Source organism: Bombyx mandarina, chromosome 07 (assembly GCF_030267445.1).
Source record: "Bombyx mandarina strain Sakado chromosome 07, ASM3026744v2".
Lineage (NCBI taxonomy): Eukaryota > Metazoa > Arthropoda > Insecta > Lepidoptera > Bombycidae > Bombyx > Bombyx mandarina.
This window is the reverse complement of record NC_143214.1, coordinates 5,096,237-5,114,754: the sequence shown is the minus strand read 5'-3', so window position 1 is coordinate 5,114,754 and position 18,518 is coordinate 5,096,237. Positions and strand designations below refer to the sequence as shown.

The window sequence follows — 18,518 nt, the reverse complement described above, 5'->3', positions numbered from 1 at the left end:
TTTTATTAGTTTTTCTAAACTATTATTTATTTTTCATTTTTTAGTTTAATTTCAATTTTTTCAAATTTTTTTTCAATTTTTTTTTAATATTGAATTGTCATCGGTTCTTAATAATTATGTACACCAAATTTCGAATTAATCCGACGTTTTGAAGGGGATCAAAATCATGTTCAAAGATTCCGTTATAACATACATACGTCTGAAGCTAATAAAAGCGTATTAATAAGTTTAATACGTATTTGTGCATTTTCACAGGCGATATGCGACCTACCAACTACAGACATAAAGTTGCACGTCCGCGGTCTATGGTTCGACGCTGATCATGAACAAGACAAACGGATCACGCAACCTCCCGCCCGGGATCAATGGATGGCTTTGCATGCTGATCAGGTTTGTTCGTTAACCATCTGACTCACCTAATGGGCACGCAATGGTTTATACATAACATTTATACATTGCTTACATAACAAAAATGTATCCGGCTACTCGATAAAAGCGGAACTAAGCTCACACTATGTGCTTAGTTCGAGTTTTTTAACTTCTCGATCGCGTTACGTTTCACGTAGGGGGGCTGTGGAACATTCAAATTGGATTTTTTTGTATTGCTTAGATGGGTTGACGAACTCACAGCCCACCTGGTGTCAAGTGGTTACTAGAGCCCATAGACATCTACAACGTAAATGCGCCACCCACCTTGAGATATAAGTTCTAAAATTTCAGTATAGCTACAACGGCTGGCCCATCCTTCAAACCTAAACGCATTACTGCTTCACGGCAGAAATAGGCAGGGCGGTGGTATCTGCCGCGCGGACTCACAAAAGGTCCCGCCACCAGTAATGAGTTAACTTTTACGCGATCGAGAAGTAATAAAACTCGCACTAAGCACGCGGATTACAACGAAGCATACCCGGTTTGAAGTTTTTATTTTTATTGCTTAGATGTATGGAGGAGCTCACAGCCCACCTAATGTTAAGTGGTTACTGGAGCCCATAGACATCTACAACGTAAATGCGCTACCCACCTCGAGATATAAGTTCTAAGGTCTCAGTATAGTTATATAGTAGAAGTCATTGCATCGCCCAAAAAGAATTCAATCCTAACTGGCTTACGACGCGCTAGATCAAGCAATAATGTACCTTATCACGTTTGTCATTAGGAATACACCCTGCTGTTGGATATGCAACGTAGAGGCGGCAATCCGAACAACGTGCTGTGTCCGAGGTTCCCGCGCGGCAAGAACGAGGGCTGGTTCGTGACGCTCGGCACCGTGGACGACGGAGAGCTGCACGCCTTGAAACGGGTCCCGCCCAGAGGAACGGCACAGCTTACATTCTATACACCTTCTCGGACTGGTAAAGTTGTTCCTCTTCTTGTTTTTTTTTGGTATGGCAATATTGGCAATTTCCTTCTTCCCACATCAATGTTGCCAGTGTTGAGTTTATAAAAATCTTCAATAAATACCATACTTATTGTCATATGAAAAATGGTATGAAGCTAAACAAGATGATGTTGATTAATTTGAGACTTAAATTCAATTAAGATGAAACTTAATTAAATGGGATGAAATATCACAAAATAATGATAACCTGCTTAACTGCTTCAAAAACGTCAACCCAAACGTAAAATCTATTCCCAATGTAGCGATCCTTAAATGGAAGTGGTGTACGGAGCTGCAAAACTGAAAGATAAAAAAATATGGCTACCCTCAATAGCCTTTTGGCGGCCCCACAAAGGTCGTACGGTCCCTAGGTTTCGCGCCAATGTTAATAGGTATACTATATTTTTTTGTATTTTCAATAAATACTTAATTTTTCTTCCAGGGCGTATAATATATACTGTATATATTATGAGTGACAGCTACATGGGCTTAGACCAACAATACGATTTACAATTTGAAATCATAGATGCAATGCCGTCTGAAAACGTAGATAAAGTGTATGACACTATTGAAAAAACATTAATCGAATGATTTTGTATTAAAATAAATTATTTATACCATTCGTTGTTATTTTATTTCATCTCAAATTTGGTATGGATTAAAGACTCATGTAAATCAATGGAGGCAATGATACGCTTAACTTATAAGAACAAACAAAACAAAACAGCACACATTCTTAAATGAGTTTTATATTTCTATTTGTTAAAATAAAAATACTACTACAAACGTACTGTTTAATTTCGTCCTCCCTGATGTGACATGATATTACATGCCTGCACTGGGTTCGTAATCAAAGCGACGATGTTTATTTGACTTTAGCTAAGAATGCAAGTTGTTTTGTGCCTTTTGAAGAAGCTGTTAAGAAACAGTAGAATATTCCAGCTTGGCCTCGATGAAAGTGGATTGTTGTCTACCCTTACCAAGATGACCATCATGACGGTATCAATACAGAAAGAGCAAGGTGCTTGTATCTATCCTGTCAGTTTCACAATACTATCACTAATTACAGATAATCAAGGTTACATTTTTATTAGAAGATATTATTCCTTATTCGTAGAAGTAAATTGTGAACAGAAGTTAGTAACATATTTACTAAAGAAAAATCGTATATACCTAACGTAATCGCATCACTTAAATGAGTACACTGGGCTTCTTTCCTATTAAGCCATTGCCAGTTCAAAACATTTATAATTTACAGGAAAACTTTTTTTTGTAGCAGACAAGATACAGATATAAAACATTACAATAATGGCAATGCCTTTAAAATTCATATACCACCTAAAAATTTTATAAAAATATCACACAAAAGATGACTTTTATGTTTAATACTAAAGGAAATAAAACAAATTTATTTATTTTTCAATAATTTTCTTTATTTTAATATAGTAGCTAACTAAGATTACTTATTGCAAATCTCGCCAAAATGCTATTCGTGGATTAGATATTAGCAATTTATATTACAGCATACTTAAAAGAGGTTCACTTATAAACAATCCCATTAAATTATAAACATATTTTAAGCTACTTAGTAATCAATCTTTATTGTAATTTTAATGAAGATACATAATTTCAAATAAAAGTTTTTAAAATAGCAAAAAGCCAGATGATGAATTCTGCTGAGATATTCAGTTCACAACATTTGAACTATACAACAATTAACTTTGTTCATACACTCTCATACAATGTCAAACATTGTTGGAGTGTTTGCATTTTGTTATTTTTTCTTCCTCTCTTCATATTCAACGCCTCGAGCTTCAGAGACTATTTGTCTTTCTCTTGTCAAAATACCATCTAACTGTTCTGTAAATGCATCAAAGGAAAAATTTGTTTCAAATCTTTTAAGTCCTGCTTGACCAAACCTCTCTATTAGATCAGGATTCAAAACTAATTTACTCATTGCTGTAGCAAATGATTTGCTGTTTGGTTCACACAAAAAACCTGTTACTTCATTAACAACTGTTTCAGTTGGACCCCCACTATTCACGGCAATCACTGGTTTACAGAAATACATTGCTTCTAATGGAACTATGCCAAAGTGCTCATTTGATGGAGTGTACACCAATGCCTTGCAGTTGTACAATAAAGAAATTTTCTCATCATCTTTAGGAGATTTCATGAATGTTATCTTATCATCAATTTCTAATTCTGCTGCCAAATCAGTCAATTCAATGTAATGTTCCATGTTTTCTAAATTGATTGGATCAAAACCACCAGCCATTATTAAATGAACTCTATTCCAATCTGCTTCACTTAAAATATGTTTCAAATGTTTAAAAGCCCTGAGAGCTAATTGTAGATTCTTTTTTCTCTCATACCTATTAATTGATAGGAATATAAACTTGTCAGTACCCACTGGAACAATTTCTTTGAGTGGTTTTGGCACTGTAGACTTAAAATATTGAGTGTTAATAGATGGATAGCAAATGTCAGGAATGTCTTTGATGCTTTGGAAAGCATCTTGGTATACCCTAGCTGTGTATTTACTGTTGACTAAGACTTTATCTGCTTTAGCTGTTGTCAATTCCTCAAGCCAATTAAGTGGTGCCCTGTATAACTTTTTAAGAATTCCACCCTCTGAGGTAAGTAATTTATCTGGATGGTGGCAGTAAAATATGACCCTGAATGGTCCTCGAGCCATCTTTAAGAATGGAATACATAATGAAATAGAATCACAGAAGATTAAGAGCGGTTCTTCATTAGGAATAATGTACCATGCCATATAAGCAGCTGCATAAATCATACGTATATAGGCACATGCAGCCTTAAATCTTCCCAAAATGGACCGGGGTATCCAATCGCCAACAACCGTAACACGAAATGTACCATCACGTGTTTCGGTAAAGCAATGCGTTGGATCGTGATGGTTTGTGTAGAAAGCAACTTCGTGACCTTTCTTCTGAAACGCCAATGCGGCATCGACTACAAGTCGCTCAGCACCGCCGATACCCAAGTCTGGATGAAGAAAAAGTATTTTCACCATTGTTCAAGAGGGTACACCAGTTCTATTTAATTACACATTTGTACAAATAAGAACATCCAGTTTTACAGTACAATGTAAACAAGGGTGGAGGACGACGATTGCTAATATCTTTAGAATCGCCGGATAGTACAGTAAATCACATTCAATGAAAATTGAGAACTGTTTTGTTTTGACACATTGACATATTTGACATTTTTTCTTCCCCTTGTCCATCAGGACAAGCAAAGAAAATACCCTACAGCCTACATTTATTCTGGTTAATGTCCATATATAAAAAATACAATATTATAAATTAATCAGTTGCGATAACTTGGAGTGATGTACGCTTTTAATAAAACTTTTATACGCATATTTAGCAATCGAGAGATTCCAGATCAATTAGGCACCGTTTTTACCATAATAATGATTATGGTAAGTCTGAATTTACGGGAATTTCCGCCAGTGTTAACAAAAGCTGTTTAATAAATGATTCCAGAGAATCTGAATATAGAACTTAGCACGTTTATCCTGCTACCGATTGCACATTAGGCCTGTCTGATCGTATATCCGGCGAGAAATAACGGACTGATAATTTTGGGTTAAATGTTAAATCGACCTTTGTCGAGTTCAACGAGTTCTGTTACCTGCGCTTTGTCTCCTGCAAGTGTTAGAACTGGTAGCATTCCATAGCCCAGAGTTTATCAGGTGACTGCTACGCGGGCCGAATCGGCCACGATAAGCAAAGCAGCATTCAAATGCTGTCTTTATATAATTTACATTTGGGTTCAAGATCAAACTCGCCATGAAGTTGGCAATCGATGATCACAGGTAGGCAACCCGTCGGCGGGTAGTCTAGAAAAAAACGCACTGCCCAATACATAGAGCAATTTAATGTTATTAGTCCTGGAAATACTTTTTTTGTATTTTTAGCTAACACAAACTTTCCAGAGCTAGACTTGCTGACTTTTGTTTTTCCAGTACCAGTACCACGAAATTCTGTATGTTACTTTAGGTAGGCATTACAGGGCATTGTGTATAATCCATATTATTTTACCTTAACCATAATGAAGACTGGCGATATTAAAAAACTGGCATGTTCAAGTAACAAGAAGCCATTTGCGTTTCCAACAATTTGATGAAATGTAAATTCAATATATTTTTTTCAGAAAACTCAGAAAGGAAATATATATTTTTACAAGTGTATTTTTATGGAAATTAATAATAAAACCCTATAATAAACTCCTTATTTTCATTTAAAAATTGTTTTATGTATCAATTAGATTCTTGAAGTTTGTTTATATGAGCTTCGAATGACTCAGCAATAGTTACTTTTAGGGATAGTAGTTCAATATAAAATATAAATTGCCAATAATATTCAAATATATAGTTCAAAACATGTATATGTATTTGTCAGTTGAAACAATTATAATTCATCCTTTCTTTCAATTTTCACCAATTCTACGTGAAAAGTAAGAGTAGCAGACTTTGGTATCTTTGGTGGTGCTCCAGCTGAACCATAAGCCAATTCTGGTGGAATGACAAGTTTACGTTGTTCTCCTTCGCACATTCCAAGTAGCCCTTGATCCCAACCCTTAATAACTTGACCAGAACCAAGTTTGAAGGTTAAGGGGTTACCTCGAGGAATTGAACTATCAAATTCTGTACCGTCATCTAAAGTGCCCTGAAAAAATAATAAAAAATATTCATATTGCAATTTGTCACAGACCTTTATTCAAATAATATCAAAATAGTTGGGAATATGATCTCTCTAATATAATATCAGTAGTTTTTCTTAGCAAACGTGCCTAATATTAACAGGGTTTTAAGATTGAAAAAATAATTATTACAGTGTAGTGCATATGCAAAAGATCTCCTTTGCGGCTCTTGATGGAACAGTCCTCAGGTCTTTTCTTAATGCCAATTTGTAGTTTCTTTGAAGCTGTACTTTCTATTACCACTAACTTAAACATAAACATTAGAATCAGCACAAATAAAAGAATATTACAAATTCTTATCATACTCATAACCATTGTTCTTTGATTATTTAAACACTGATTTTTTAACTTAGTTGCACAGCTTGTTTAACTGCTACAAAACACTGCTGAACACTAAAATAAATGCGGTTTAAATCAACTCTGAATGTTCCGTAAAAATAAATTTATGAATTGAAAATTACGTGTGTAGGTTTACACACTTAAATAATATACTAAATATAAAATTCTAAAAGGATTATTTAAATGCATTAATTATGAAAGGGATCCCGGATTCCGGATGATAAAGGATAACAGGTTAACCAAGTTTTTTTTTTGTACAATTTTTACTTATTAGGAAAGGCAAGAGGACCTAAGCCCATACAACGTTATCTGTTCTATATAACCATAGATAAGGGTAGCCGTAATCATAGATAACTAAAAATTAAAGATTTTATTACTTTTTTTATGAATTAATGGCTTGTAACGAGACCTTCAACTCAAGTCTTATATTTTCTTACATTCTGTTAATGAAAAATGAGATAAAGTTAATTAATGTAAGACTTTAATTAATTAGGATGAAATAATATTAATCGACATGAAATTGGATGAAAAATTGCGTTGTTTTTTTGGTTCTTCCAAAAAGTCCAATGAATCTCAGAATATTTTCACAATTATACTATCATTAATGATTTCTTCCCATTCAACATATAAGTTGCTGTCTCATATCGATTCATTCAACTCCATTTAATTTCATTTAATTCCAACTAATTTTTGAAAGGACAGACATGCCTTCAACCTTTGCCACTAGATATTTGGCCGATAGGCTGCGTTACGTTTGCCTGTCCAAAGGACATAAAATATGACGTATCAAAGAAAAAAGGGGGTAAAGTAATCAAAACAAATTTAGAACAAATCAAATTTTATTTGATACATAGTATACCTACATAACGATAATAAAATAAATTTTAATTAAAAAAGCGACACAAAATGGACCATGTCATAAAATAGAAATTCGGATATCGATATTTGCCTGCACTTATTAATTACAAGGAAAAATAAAAAGCCTCATTAAGTAATAAGTATGAACAGTCCAAAAAAACTTGATAAGTATAAAGGATTTCCTTTGTACATTGAAGCAATTACTACTAAAGATTTTAAAAAATATCTAGAAACATGTTTGACTCTGGAAGATGAAGCTCGGGATCATTCGTTTCATAAAATATTAGTAAGTTTATCACACTATCACCAGTTTTAACTCTTAGGTCTATTAAGAAATTCGTACTCTTTTTAATTAACTTTATTTAAAATTAATTAGGTATGAATACAGGGAGTTTTTATTTTTCAGGTGAACCATTGGCCAGAAAATTTGAATAGTTTCATATCAGCATTTAGTGATTATTTCGGCTTTGCTCTTATCCCTGTTAATGTTGTTAAAGAGGACAATGATAAATTATCATTCTACTCGAGCAATCTTAATTTAATATCAAAAATTATTGAATTAAATTTTTTATTTCCATATCAAAAATGCATGTCCAATATAGAAATTTTATTTAATTGTAAAAGCTCCATAGAGTTATTTGGAAAGTATACTACAGTTGATGACATTGTTACCAAAGTTGTAAGTAACAGATTTAAAGGAAGCTGTGAATTGGATTTGTCTGCATTTTGTGAAGATAAAGGTAATAGTTACTTGAATGTTTTCCCTTTGTTACTCATATGGTAGTCATCATGATCCTCATAGTATTTAGTGGCTACTGCAGATGTCATGTACAAAGATGTCATTAATCTGAGTGCAGTGAATAATAAACTATATGGTGTGCTATGCTGTAGAATGCTGCATAGACCATGGGGATAAGAAAATTGCTTAAAATAGGGAATCTTTAAATAATACTTGATATTAATAAAACTGATACATATCTATACAAACATTCAAATTACATTACAGCCAAAAACAAAAATGTTCAATTTGTAAAATTTGAATTACGATAATTTTTACTGCCTATGGGTAACCTATTGTGCCTGTATATGGGTGAATAAAGGCACCGCTAACCTGGTGTTGATTGATTATGGGAGCCCATACGTAAGATAATGTGAACATACCACTCTCCTTATGGTTCAAGTATTTTATAGGAGGCAAACCATAACATTTTAGTAAACTAACCAAGGACTACTTCATAACAGAAATAGGCAGAATAGTAGTACTTAGATGCAGGCTTATAATACACTATCACTAGTAAAGTAACTTAATCGAACCTTAGATTTAATATAACTTATTACCAACAGTTGAACATTAATTAAAAATTATAACATTGTGGTGTCTTTCATTTGTGGAATTTAACCGAATCGTTTATTTATTTCAGAATTTTTAGAAAATAAAATTTATTTCTACAAGTTGTCGCTTCTATCACATTTCAAAATATTAATGCTGAGAATGGGTAGAGATACAAAATCTTTGAATTTAAGCTGTAACAACTTAAGGTAAAAAAGGTCAATTATTAATCAAGGTTATCTATTAAATACGAGGTGTCCTACAAAGGGTATATAGGAGGGTATAGAGGTATATGGCTATAGAAAACTGTAGATAGTTTTATTTCTTTATTTTTAGTTCTGTATGGTTTTCTATTAGAATAATTGATTCCATGAAAAAAAATTCCCAAGTAAATCGTTTCGGAATAAACAGTGCTTAAACATAACGAAAAACTGTTTGTCTGCCAGTCCTTGAATTGTATTTTTCATAATGTATCATAATATGATTAGTAGTAAAAAATATGACTGGCTACATATCAACAGATGAGATTTAATTCTTTTTTTATTGATTAGTCTTTTTTTTATGTTTGGGTGGTTGGATAAGCTCACGGCCCACCTGGTGATGAATGGTTACTGGAGCCCATAGATATCTACAATGTCATGCCGTCACCTTCTTTGAGACATGAATAAATTTCAGTTCATATACAACAATTGCTCTACTGTTCAAACCGAAACATATTACTGATTAACAGCAGAAATAGGCAGGGTGATGCTACCTTACTCTTCGGACTCATAAGGCGCACTAGTTGCTATGTAAATCATAATTTTGATTTTGTTCCTTCATTGTGGAAATCAATATTAAATTTTTTTTAAGTACGTATGTTATTAGAAACATTGATACATGCCTGCGGGATTAGAACACCGGCACTTGTTCCGGAAGTTCAGCAACAAACACACGGCCTATTTGATATTAAATATTTACAGGATCCAATAGTACCTCAAAATGTGGATGTCGTCAAACTTCCATTTTTATTCTTTTGCAACTGTTCTATTCTTCAACTGGAATATATAATGATTATTATTTGTCCATCTATACTATCACTACGAGCATACAACCCACCCGATGGTGAGGGGTTACCGTCGTGCAGCGATATCAGCAATAACAGGTATATGCCAAGCTGCTGCTGCCTACTGTTGAGTACTCTCCACAAAGCTCTTTCGAAGAAAGACATGTCATATCACTCAGAAAACACTGTAGAAGGCAGTTCATTACAAAGCCGCATGGTATGTGGCAAAAAAGATTTCTGGTAACGCAATGTGGATGAATGCAGTGGTTCTAAGTATTAATGAACCCTGATCCGATGGTGGGTGCATTGCTCAGAGCACTATCCATGGTACATACGGTACAAAACACAGAATCGAAGTTCCTCTGTATAACCACACTTGTAAAAACTTTTAAAATGTTATTAACTAATAAATGTGTTATTTTTTTCAGTAATGCTCCAATGGAAATTCTTAACTTCTTCATGAAAGGAAATTTGACATCCATCAATCTGAGTCACAATAGAGTAGGTTGGATATTATATTTATTAAATAGTGTGATTTTTAACTAGATGAAACGAATAAGCAATACTAAAAAGAGACAAGCATATACAGCACGACGTGAATGCCGCCAACGAACTTAAAAGCTGAAATCATAATTGTATTATTTAATAGCTTTCCCAACCTTCAAACCAGACCAGACGACTGCTTCGCGACAGATATAGGCAGTAAGGGAGGGGTGGGATTTAACAAACATCCTACCAGTAGTAGTAATGCAAATTTACATATTTTGTTTTAATTAGACAATTTTATTCCTTCGACATCCTTCCGTAGCCCTTGGTAGGCAGCGGCTTGGCTCTGACCCTGGCATTGCTGAAGTCCATAGGCGACGGTAACCACTCACCATCAGGTAGACCATATGCTCGCCTACCTACAAAGGCAATTAATAAAAAGAGGCTGTTCGTGAATATGTGTTTAATGTTTCTTAAACACGTAATTGTCACCGGAAACCTTGAAAGTTTATATACTTTTAAACTCAATTTCAGATACCATCATTGAACCAAGTACCGAGAGTTAGCAGTAAAATAGAAAAATTGTGGATGGAAGAGAATCCTTTATGTGAAACACTAGACGCTTCGACCTACATAAAAGACATATTGTTTAAGTTCCCAAGATTATTGGAGTTGGTAAGTGGAGTTGGCTATCAAACCGATCCGTTTCTGCCCCGGCCCAGACAAATTAAGATTAAAAAATCGTATTAAAACAATTATAATCTATGACTCTGTTAGCAATTCATTAATTTAGCTTTGGCGAGGGTTATGTTTGGATGACATGATGTAATGTCAAAAAAAAAGGAAATAAATATGCATGCGCTGTAATACAGTTCGCAAGTAGTACAAGTAGCTTTTAGACTTATCTCCAGCTTTTTCTCTCAGAGGTTAAAGTCGTATAGACTGTTATAGACATATCCTTTTACTGTCATTTTTTTAAGTTTAGTTTCGGTGCCATCGAACTTAAAATAGCAGTGATGCTAGAAAGTTACTAATTAAATAATAACGGTACGTTTTTATTATTATTTTGGCTTCATTGTTGACTTTGGCCTCAGCTCAAGGTTCGTTTTTCGGTTGAAGTCGATATTCTTATTAAAGTCATTTCGTATTCGGAGGCTGTTTAGTCTTGTCTTGTGTCATGCCCATAGTAGAGAAGAAACGAGATACACTATCTTTTAGGAATTTTCACGGAAAAATACAGGCAACTTGGTGACATTATTTGGTCATCCTGATAGTCATGTCAATATCATAAATTAGCTTACGCATATTTTTCTTTTCAGGACGGCGTCAAATTAAATCACCATCGAACGTACTTACCGTCGATAAGGAACTTCGTAGTGCCAGCCGCATTGCACTCAAACCACGCTATTGACGAGTTCTTGGCCATATTCTTTTCATACTACGACGACCCGTTCCGACATAATCGCAAATATTTAGCGAATCTTTATGACGTGGAAGCGAAATTCAGTATCAGCACTTGTTTTACTTGTAAGTTCTGCTTATGGTTCTGTTAGGTTGTTGGAGATTATAGGCACTACAACGTGGTCGTCATTTATAATTTAGAGAAGCGTGGCTTCGCAGTTAAAATTACCCAAATAAAATCAATAGTTAAATAGTTTCAATATAGTTATTTTTTTTAATGTTGTACTATTGTTAAATAAAATTTTATGCTATAGATATTCTAATGTAATCTTTAGATCAATAAGAAACATCAACCTTTTGAAATGTAACCAGGAATTTGAATTTTCCAATTGTATTTTACAGCAAGAGAACAGAGAGATCTTCCACATTACATGAACCACTCGCGGAACATTATGGACATGTCAATGCAAGACTGCAGTGTGCCGGGCGCTAGGATCTACAACGGTGAAGCTGTACTGGCGATCCTTACAAGCCTGCCCGAAACGATACACGACCCGACAACCTTTTCGATTGATGTTTTACTTCATAATGTAAGTGAACAGTTTTTTTTTTATGGACTAAACAAATTAAAACTATTTTTATTAATCGTCTTGTGAGAAGGCAGCAAAGGAAGGTATCATCAAACTGCCTAATTCTATTGCAAAGCAGTAATGCATACTTATTTGATAATTGGGATAACAGTTAGACTAGATAATTGAGACTGCGACCTCATGTCTCAAGGTGGGTGGCGGCGTCCATGTTGGGATGTCTATGGGCTCCGATATCCACTCGGGTTCCACTTAACACCAGGTGGATAGTAAGCACTCTCCTCCGTATATTACAATAAGTAAATATGTGATTCCCCTTATCAAATTTAAAGACTATCTGTAACTCAAGGCGTGGCAATCACTACACGACTTTAGAGTTCTCGTAACGTCAATACAATGAGATCTTTGGATATTAATAAAATAATAGAGACATTAACTTTTAAGTTAAACACGTCAATGAGATGGAAACCCAAATCAAACTAACCGCCAGACCTCAAGATACTGTTATTACTTTATGTGTGCAAAGAAACAACTGTTCGAAACGTAAAAAATAATTAAATAATAATAGACGCGAGATTAACTCGTAAAAACTTTTAATTATTTAGATCACAATTAAATTACGTCCATGTTATATGCAGGCAAAGGCTTTTAAGTACACATCGACGCTTGAAAGGCAAACGTGACTAAGCGACAATAACTGCTTTGTACATAAATAATAGGCAATAACCATATTCGATGCGCAAAAAAATATATTTCTAGGTCTATTAAAATCATTTCAATCCTACAGCAGCAGCTAAATTCGTTAAACTTTTTGTCAATGACCAAAAAAAAAGATAAAATATGTCATACAAAAAATTAATGTATACCTTGAGGTGTCAGTGGTTACAGTCGAATTTTGATCAACGGGGCGAATGTAGCAATACACTGATTTCAGGAAAAAACTTTAGTACTGGTTGTGGATGGTGTTTTTAAAGAGAAATCAATAACAGGACAAGATAAAATTCTACAATTCAGACGAACATTCGTGTTTACGTGTAAAAAGGAGAAAGAAGGTACTAAATATCTCATCGCCAATGATATGTTAACTGTGACAACAGCTGCGAATGAACACAAACTAAACAGTTTTAAGGTAAGCTGATTTACGTTTTAAAAAAATTGCCTAATTTTTTTTTTATATTACTTATATGGTGGACTAGCTCACGGCCAATCCGGTGTTAAGTGGTTATCTGAGCCCATAGACATCTACAATGTAAATGCGCCACCCACCTTGAGATATGAGTTCTAAGGTCTCAGTATAGTTACAACGGCTGCCCCACCCTTCAAACCGAAACGCATTCCTGCTTCACGGCAGAAATAGGCAGGGTGGTGGTACCTACCCGTGCGGACTCACAAGAGGTCCTACCACCAGTAATTAACACTGATTTCCTGGAGTAGTCCACCGGGTGTCGTGGCACTCATACCCGACTCACCTCTGTGCCTACATGACCCAATCAGGTTCTGACTCAACGGAGTATCTCTAGGAGCATGAATTGGTAGTGGCTACATATATGAAATTCGAAGGGTTAGTCAGATGGGACGTATGAACTTCTTTACGAGTTCTGACACCCATTGTTAAGTAGGTGCTGTCAACTCAGCTCCCCCGTGTCCTGATCTTATTGCCGAAAAAAGATGTGAGGTCCAACCATCGACCTACTTTCGTGATTATCTTACACTAGCGGCCTGCTCCGGCTCCGCTCGGGTCTTTAACAAAAATTTCAAAGATATTTGATGTTCTTTTATTTTTTTAAATAAAAGGATACTTATTGTGGCATAACTATAATAGTTAGACATATGCTGTCCCGCCACTTTTTGTAGTTAATAATGTGTTTACAAAGTTATTTTATTCTATCATCAATAGGTTTCGCAGGGCACGCGATGTAAAGACTATTTTAGGTATTTTTTACACCTTGGGTTACATTATTGGAGTTTTAGTAAGGATCCCTAATTTTTTTCAAAAAAGATTATAGCCTATGTCACTCGGGAATAGTGTAGCTTCCAAACAGTGAAAGAGTTTTTCAAATTGGTTCAGTAGTTTCGGAGCCTATTCAATACAAACAAACAAACAAATCTTTCCTCTTTATAATATTAGTATAGTACATTTGAAATTCAATTTTGAATCCAAATTTTTCGTTCTTTACGGTTGTATGTAACCTAAATAGGAAAGAGATTTAGTAATTTATAAAAATAATAAATCATTGTACTTTACCATACAGCTTCCGACGACAGGTAAATTTTTTGTCGAGTTTTAAAAAAAATGTGTTTTGTTTTAGAATCCTATAAGGAACGGCAATACGTTAATGCTCATTAATCCAACAGCTGATGATGTTGAAAATTTAGTGAACATATTTTGTCGATTGACTAAGCTTAAAGCGTGGGCAGCCAAAGAGTACGTATTATTGACTGTTGCATCATTTCTAAATCTTAATAATTAAATTTATTTTCTGTAAAAAAAAATACTAACCTCCTTGCTTTCTGTATTTCTTTTTTTTATTGCCTTTGTAGGCAGACGAGCATACGGCCCACCTGACGGTAAGTGGTCACCGTCGCTCATGGACGTCAGCAATGCCAGGGGCAGAGCCAAGCCGCTGCCTACCATTAAGTACTCTCCGCAAGTCTCGTTTGAAGAAGGATATGTCATAGCGTTCGGAAAACACCGTGGAGGGGGGTTCATTCCAAAGTGGCAAAAAAAATCTTTGGAAACGCACTGTCGATGAACGGAGCGGTTCCAGATAATATGGATGAACTCTACTCCGATGGCGGGAGGTGCAATGATAAAAAGGAGATGAGGGGATCTTCTCGAATAATTCCTCAGAGCATTCCCCATGGAACAAACGGTATAAAACACAGAGAGAGCCGAAGTCCCTCCGTAGACCCAGAGGTTCCAAGCGATCCGTGAGAGCGGGGCTATCGACCATCCGAACAGCCCGTTTCTGTATGGAGTCAAATGGAAGTAGCTGGTATTTGGGAGCCCCAGCCCAGAGATGGGAACAGTACACCACGCGAGGCCGGACTTGTGCTTTATAAAGCGCAAGTCTCTGCCCAGGCGTGAAATACCGCTTCACTCTGTTGAGGACTCCCAACATTTTAGAGGCCAATTTGGCTTTACCTTTCAAATGACTCCGAAATTGGACATCGCTCGAAATATCGACCCCCAGAATCCCGAGACTCGCGGAAAGCTGCAGGGATACTCCTTGAAATTCCGGCGCCATGATAAAAGGGTCCTTCTTCGCAGTGAACGCGCAAACCTGTGTCTTCAATGGGTTGAACTGAACTGAATTCAATTCACCCCACTTGGAGACCCGCCCCAGAGAGTTCTCCACTTCAGATACAAGTTTTAATCGCCTCTCGTGTACAACGCTTCGAGAGAGACTCTGATGGCCAATATATCGCGCATCCCCCGTGCAATCATCCGCATAACAATGCATGGCATTAATAGATAGCATGTCATTGATATGCAGTATGAAAAGCGTGGGGGAGAGCACCGAACCTTGTGGAGCACCAGCGTTGATGGTCATGGTATCGGAGCAGCAGCCGTCGACTACAACTGTGATGCTCCGTCCATCCAAAAAGCTAGCGATCCACTTGCAGAGTCCCTTGGGGATCCCGTAAGCTGGAAGCTTCGATAGAAGTGCCCTCACCTCATTTCTGAGCACCGTGATGCCACCGAGGTACTATTACCTAATTTCACTACCTTTTTTTTTTTTTTTTTCGGGCCGAGGGCCGAGCCTCCTACGAGGTCCCCGCGCCTAGGGGGCGCGCGGGGTATGTGAGACTCAACGATCTGCAGGTGTTGAGAGCAGATCGCGTGCCCAAGGATTTTAGGACCCACCCACTAAACGACAACCCTGCACTCTTACACCCGACGTCCGATCTCCATCCGGGGTCAGAACCTGGACAGAGTAGGGGGGTTCCCGCGGTCAACACTACAACCAGACACGCGGCGCCACCCCGAAGACGCCCGACCGACGGGTCGTCGAGGCGATAGTCGACGACCAACGACGACCAGCGGCACCGCCCTACCAGGCCGCCCGGGCGGTGCCGCTGGTGTTCCGGGATACCCCGCTGGGCCAGAACCAGCCTGCCGGGTCGGAACGCGATACACCGCCGACCGGGTTGCTCTTCCACAGTATGTTCGGCGACGACAGCGACCACGAAAATGCGAACCGCTTCGCAGTCCGCAGCCGCCGACGCGCCGTCCCGTTCTCCTGGTGCCAGCGCGCTAGAGACCTAATTTCACTACCTGGGTCAACTCCTAGGACCTTAATAATGGAATATTTATCAATTCTGCTACGTTTGTCGTGATTTCTGATAGATCTATCTCATTATTGCTAGACTATTTTCTTTTAAAGTACTGTCAAATGCGTCAAACACTTCAAAACCCTAGTTAATAAAAAATAGAAATGATGATGTATGAAATTATTGATTTTTATTTTCTCATTATATATCATATTGTTTCAGACGTCTTCGAGCCTGTAACTGGGACATCAGAAAAAGCCTGTCAATATTTATAGACGATTTAAAAAAAAATGACGTCCCGAATTTTTTTCTTGAATTTGATGAGCGCAATGCGCTCGGTGCAACAGCATCAATGGAGGAAATTGACTAATAAATCGCATTATTGCATATTAAAAAACATATTTGTATTATTTGTTGCATTTCTTTTTTCTTTTTCATTTTTCCATATGGTATAATTTAAATTATGGTTAAACTTCGAACAACATGCTATACAAAGTTTATACAACGAAGACGCTTTCTCCAGTGAATGTAGATGTTCATCTGATTTTCCTAGCAAGAGCAGTGCTTCGCAGAATCTGCTACCGGATAGGAATCACGACCCACTGAGAATAGGATGTGTCTGTGGGTTAGTTCGCTCGTCGAACGCTTGGAGTATGAAGACGGTGACTAGTGCTTGAAAGGCCTAAAAAAGCACCGGAAGCGGATCCGGGGATCCGGCAAAATTTGTTTCAGCCGACGGCGGATTTGCGTTGCTAGTATCATTTAAATTATAATTTAAAATATAAATAATAACTGTGAGCTTTTTGGTTTCTCTAGTGTAATAAAAAAGAGGATTTTCATTTATTGCATATAGCTGAAAAATTAAATGGAGCAGAATTAAATGAAGTTGATCTGAAACAGTAGAGTGTACTTTGTTGTAGACTATAGAGGGCAGACCTACCTCTACCCTCCATATTGTATACCAATTTAATAACAATAAAAATTTGTACTCTCATGATGTAAAGCTACTTACTACACAAGAAAGAGTTCAATGCTTACTTCAACATGGTCATCTGTTTAAGGGAAAATTTCCTGTGAGACCGCCAGGAAAATATGTCCCCAGTAAAAAGAGACTGGCTGCTATGGCTGCTAAAATAAGGCCCTCTGAGAAGGACAGATTGATATCTAGAAGTGGTCGAATAAAAAAGAAGAACAGACATCGGATTTTAAAACTTGACCTAGTACTTAGTAGTTGGACGCCTCACTTTCCGGCTCACGCAGGTGCTCACTGGGCATAGTTGCTTCGGTGAGTTCCTGCACCGGATCGGAGCCGAGCCGACGGCAAAGTGCCACCATTGTGGTTGTGACTTGGACAAGGCGGAGCACACGCTCGTCGCCTGCCCCGCATGGGAGGGGTGGCGCCGTGTCTTTGTCGCAAAAATAGGAAAAAACTTGTCGTTGCCGAGTGTTGTAGCATCGATGCTCGGCGACGACGAGTCGTGGAAGGCGATGCTCGACTTCTACGAGTGCACCATCTCGCAGAAGGAGGCGGCGGGGCGCGTGAGAGATGCACAAGCTCGTCACCGTCGAGCGGGGGTCAGGGAGGGGGATCTCGCCCAAGCCCTGGCCCTGTAAGTGTTTCGGGTCCCCTTTACATGTCGGTCTGGGGACCGGCGAAGGGGGCCTAAGAAGACGACGTGCAAGCTGCTCTGCACGCGTTTTACGCAAGAGCATCCGGGTGATGGAAGGCTGGCTATCCTCGACCCACACTGGTTCTGACCCAGCATTCCGTAGGATAACCCATTCTAACCGGCGCCATCTAGGCGGGCTCCGGATAGCCTGCCTACCAGGAGGGCTGGTGGTCGTGGCGCCGACGACCGCCGGTCCGGCGTCCCGAGGGGGAGGGAGAGATGTGCTCCGCACTAAACGCTTCCCTTTCCCCCTTTGACTTTTCATGAGTTGTGTCTCATGCGAGGATCGGACGCGGGTTGTTGAGCGACAGGAGGTTTTAGTCAGCTCGACTCCGACATGCCCCGCCCTCCATCCCTAGGGGAGGGCGGAAGTTCGGCGATTTTCTCCTGACCATAAAAAAGTACTTAGTAGTTC

General features: G+C 37.6%; 4 protein-coding genes across 5 annotated transcripts in view; 2 read left to right on the top strand and 2 right to left on the bottom strand.

The window, feature by feature from the left end:
• The window catches only part of obe (activating signal cointegrator 1 complex subunit obelus), a 39,450-nt gene extending 37,450 nt beyond the window's left edge, over window positions 1-2,000 (top strand). For both annotated transcript variants that reach the window (XM_089728525.1, XM_028184291.2), the window contains exons 37-39: window positions 256-390; window positions 1,157-1,352; window positions 1,821-2,000. In XM_089728525.1, the coding sequence (XP_089584651.1) occupies window positions 256-390; window positions 1,157-1,352; window positions 1,821-1,969 (480 nt within the window). In that variant the 3' untranslated portion in view covers window positions 1,970-2,000. The remainder of the gene's footprint in view (window positions 1-255; window positions 391-1,156; window positions 1,353-1,820) is intronic.
• Window positions 2,001-2,785: 785 nt separating this feature from the next.
• Alg2 (alpha-1,3/1,6-mannosyltransferase Alg2) lies at window positions 2,786-4,623 on the bottom strand. Its single transcript, XM_028184331.2, has one exon. It carries the CDS (start codon window positions 4,416-4,418, stop codon window positions 3,153-3,155), a length of 1,266 nt encoding a protein of 421 aa, XP_028040132.2. The 5' UTR covers window positions 4,419-4,623; the 3' UTR covers window positions 2,786-3,152.
• A 1,158-nt stretch (window positions 4,624-5,781) lies between these two features.
• Window positions 5,782-6,775, bottom strand: LOC114250442 (peptidyl-prolyl cis-trans isomerase FKBP2). The gene is made up of 2 exons (XM_028184318.2): window positions 6,245-6,775; window positions 5,782-6,078 (listed from the first exon to the last, which is right to left on the bottom strand). Exons 1-2 carry the CDS (start codon window positions 6,425-6,427, stop codon window positions 5,821-5,823), a joined length of 441 nt encoding a protein of 146 aa, XP_028040119.2. The 5' UTR covers window positions 6,428-6,775; the 3' UTR covers window positions 5,782-5,820.
• A 421-nt stretch (window positions 6,776-7,196) lies between these two features.
• LOC114250440 (nuclear RNA export factor 1) lies at window positions 7,197-16,830 on the top strand. The gene is made up of 10 exons (XM_028184312.2): window positions 7,197-7,595; window positions 7,716-8,049; window positions 8,731-8,848; window positions 10,113-10,185; window positions 10,705-10,845; window positions 11,490-11,697; window positions 11,974-12,161; window positions 13,093-13,287; window positions 14,468-14,583; window positions 16,656-16,830. Exons 1-10 carry the CDS (start codon window positions 7,452-7,454, stop codon window positions 16,801-16,803), a joined length of 1,665 nt encoding a protein of 554 aa, XP_028040113.2. The 5' UTR covers window positions 7,197-7,451; the 3' UTR covers window positions 16,804-16,830.
• The last annotated feature ends 1,688 nt before the right edge of the window (window positions 16,831-18,518 follow it).

Excerpts from the sequence above, each read along its gene's own strand:
- Alg2 (XM_028184331.2), bottom strand. The coding sequence starts at position 4,418 with ATGGTGAAAATACTTTTTCTTCATCCAGACTTGGGTATCGGCGGTGCT.
- LOC114250440 (XM_028184312.2), top strand. The coding sequence starts at position 7,452 with ATGAACAGTCCAAAAAAACTTGATAAGTATAAAGGATTTCCTTTGTAC. Across the intron at positions 8,849-10,112 it reads TTAAGCTGTAACAACTTAAG|TAATGCTCCAATGGAAATTC; the intron begins GTAAAAAAGGTC and ends TATTTTTTTCAG. Across the intron at positions 13,288-14,467 it reads ACAAACTAAACAGTTTTAAG|AATCCTATAAGGAACGGCAA; the intron begins GTAAGCTGATTT and ends GTTTTGTTTTAG.
- LOC114250442 (XM_028184318.2), bottom strand. The coding sequence starts at position 6,427 with ATGGTTATGAGTATGATAAGAATTTGTAATATTCTTTTATTTGTGCTG. Across the intron at positions 6,079-6,244 it reads TTTTGCATATGCACTACACT|GGCACTTTAGATGACGGTAC; the intron begins GTAATAATTATT and ends TTATTTTTTCAG.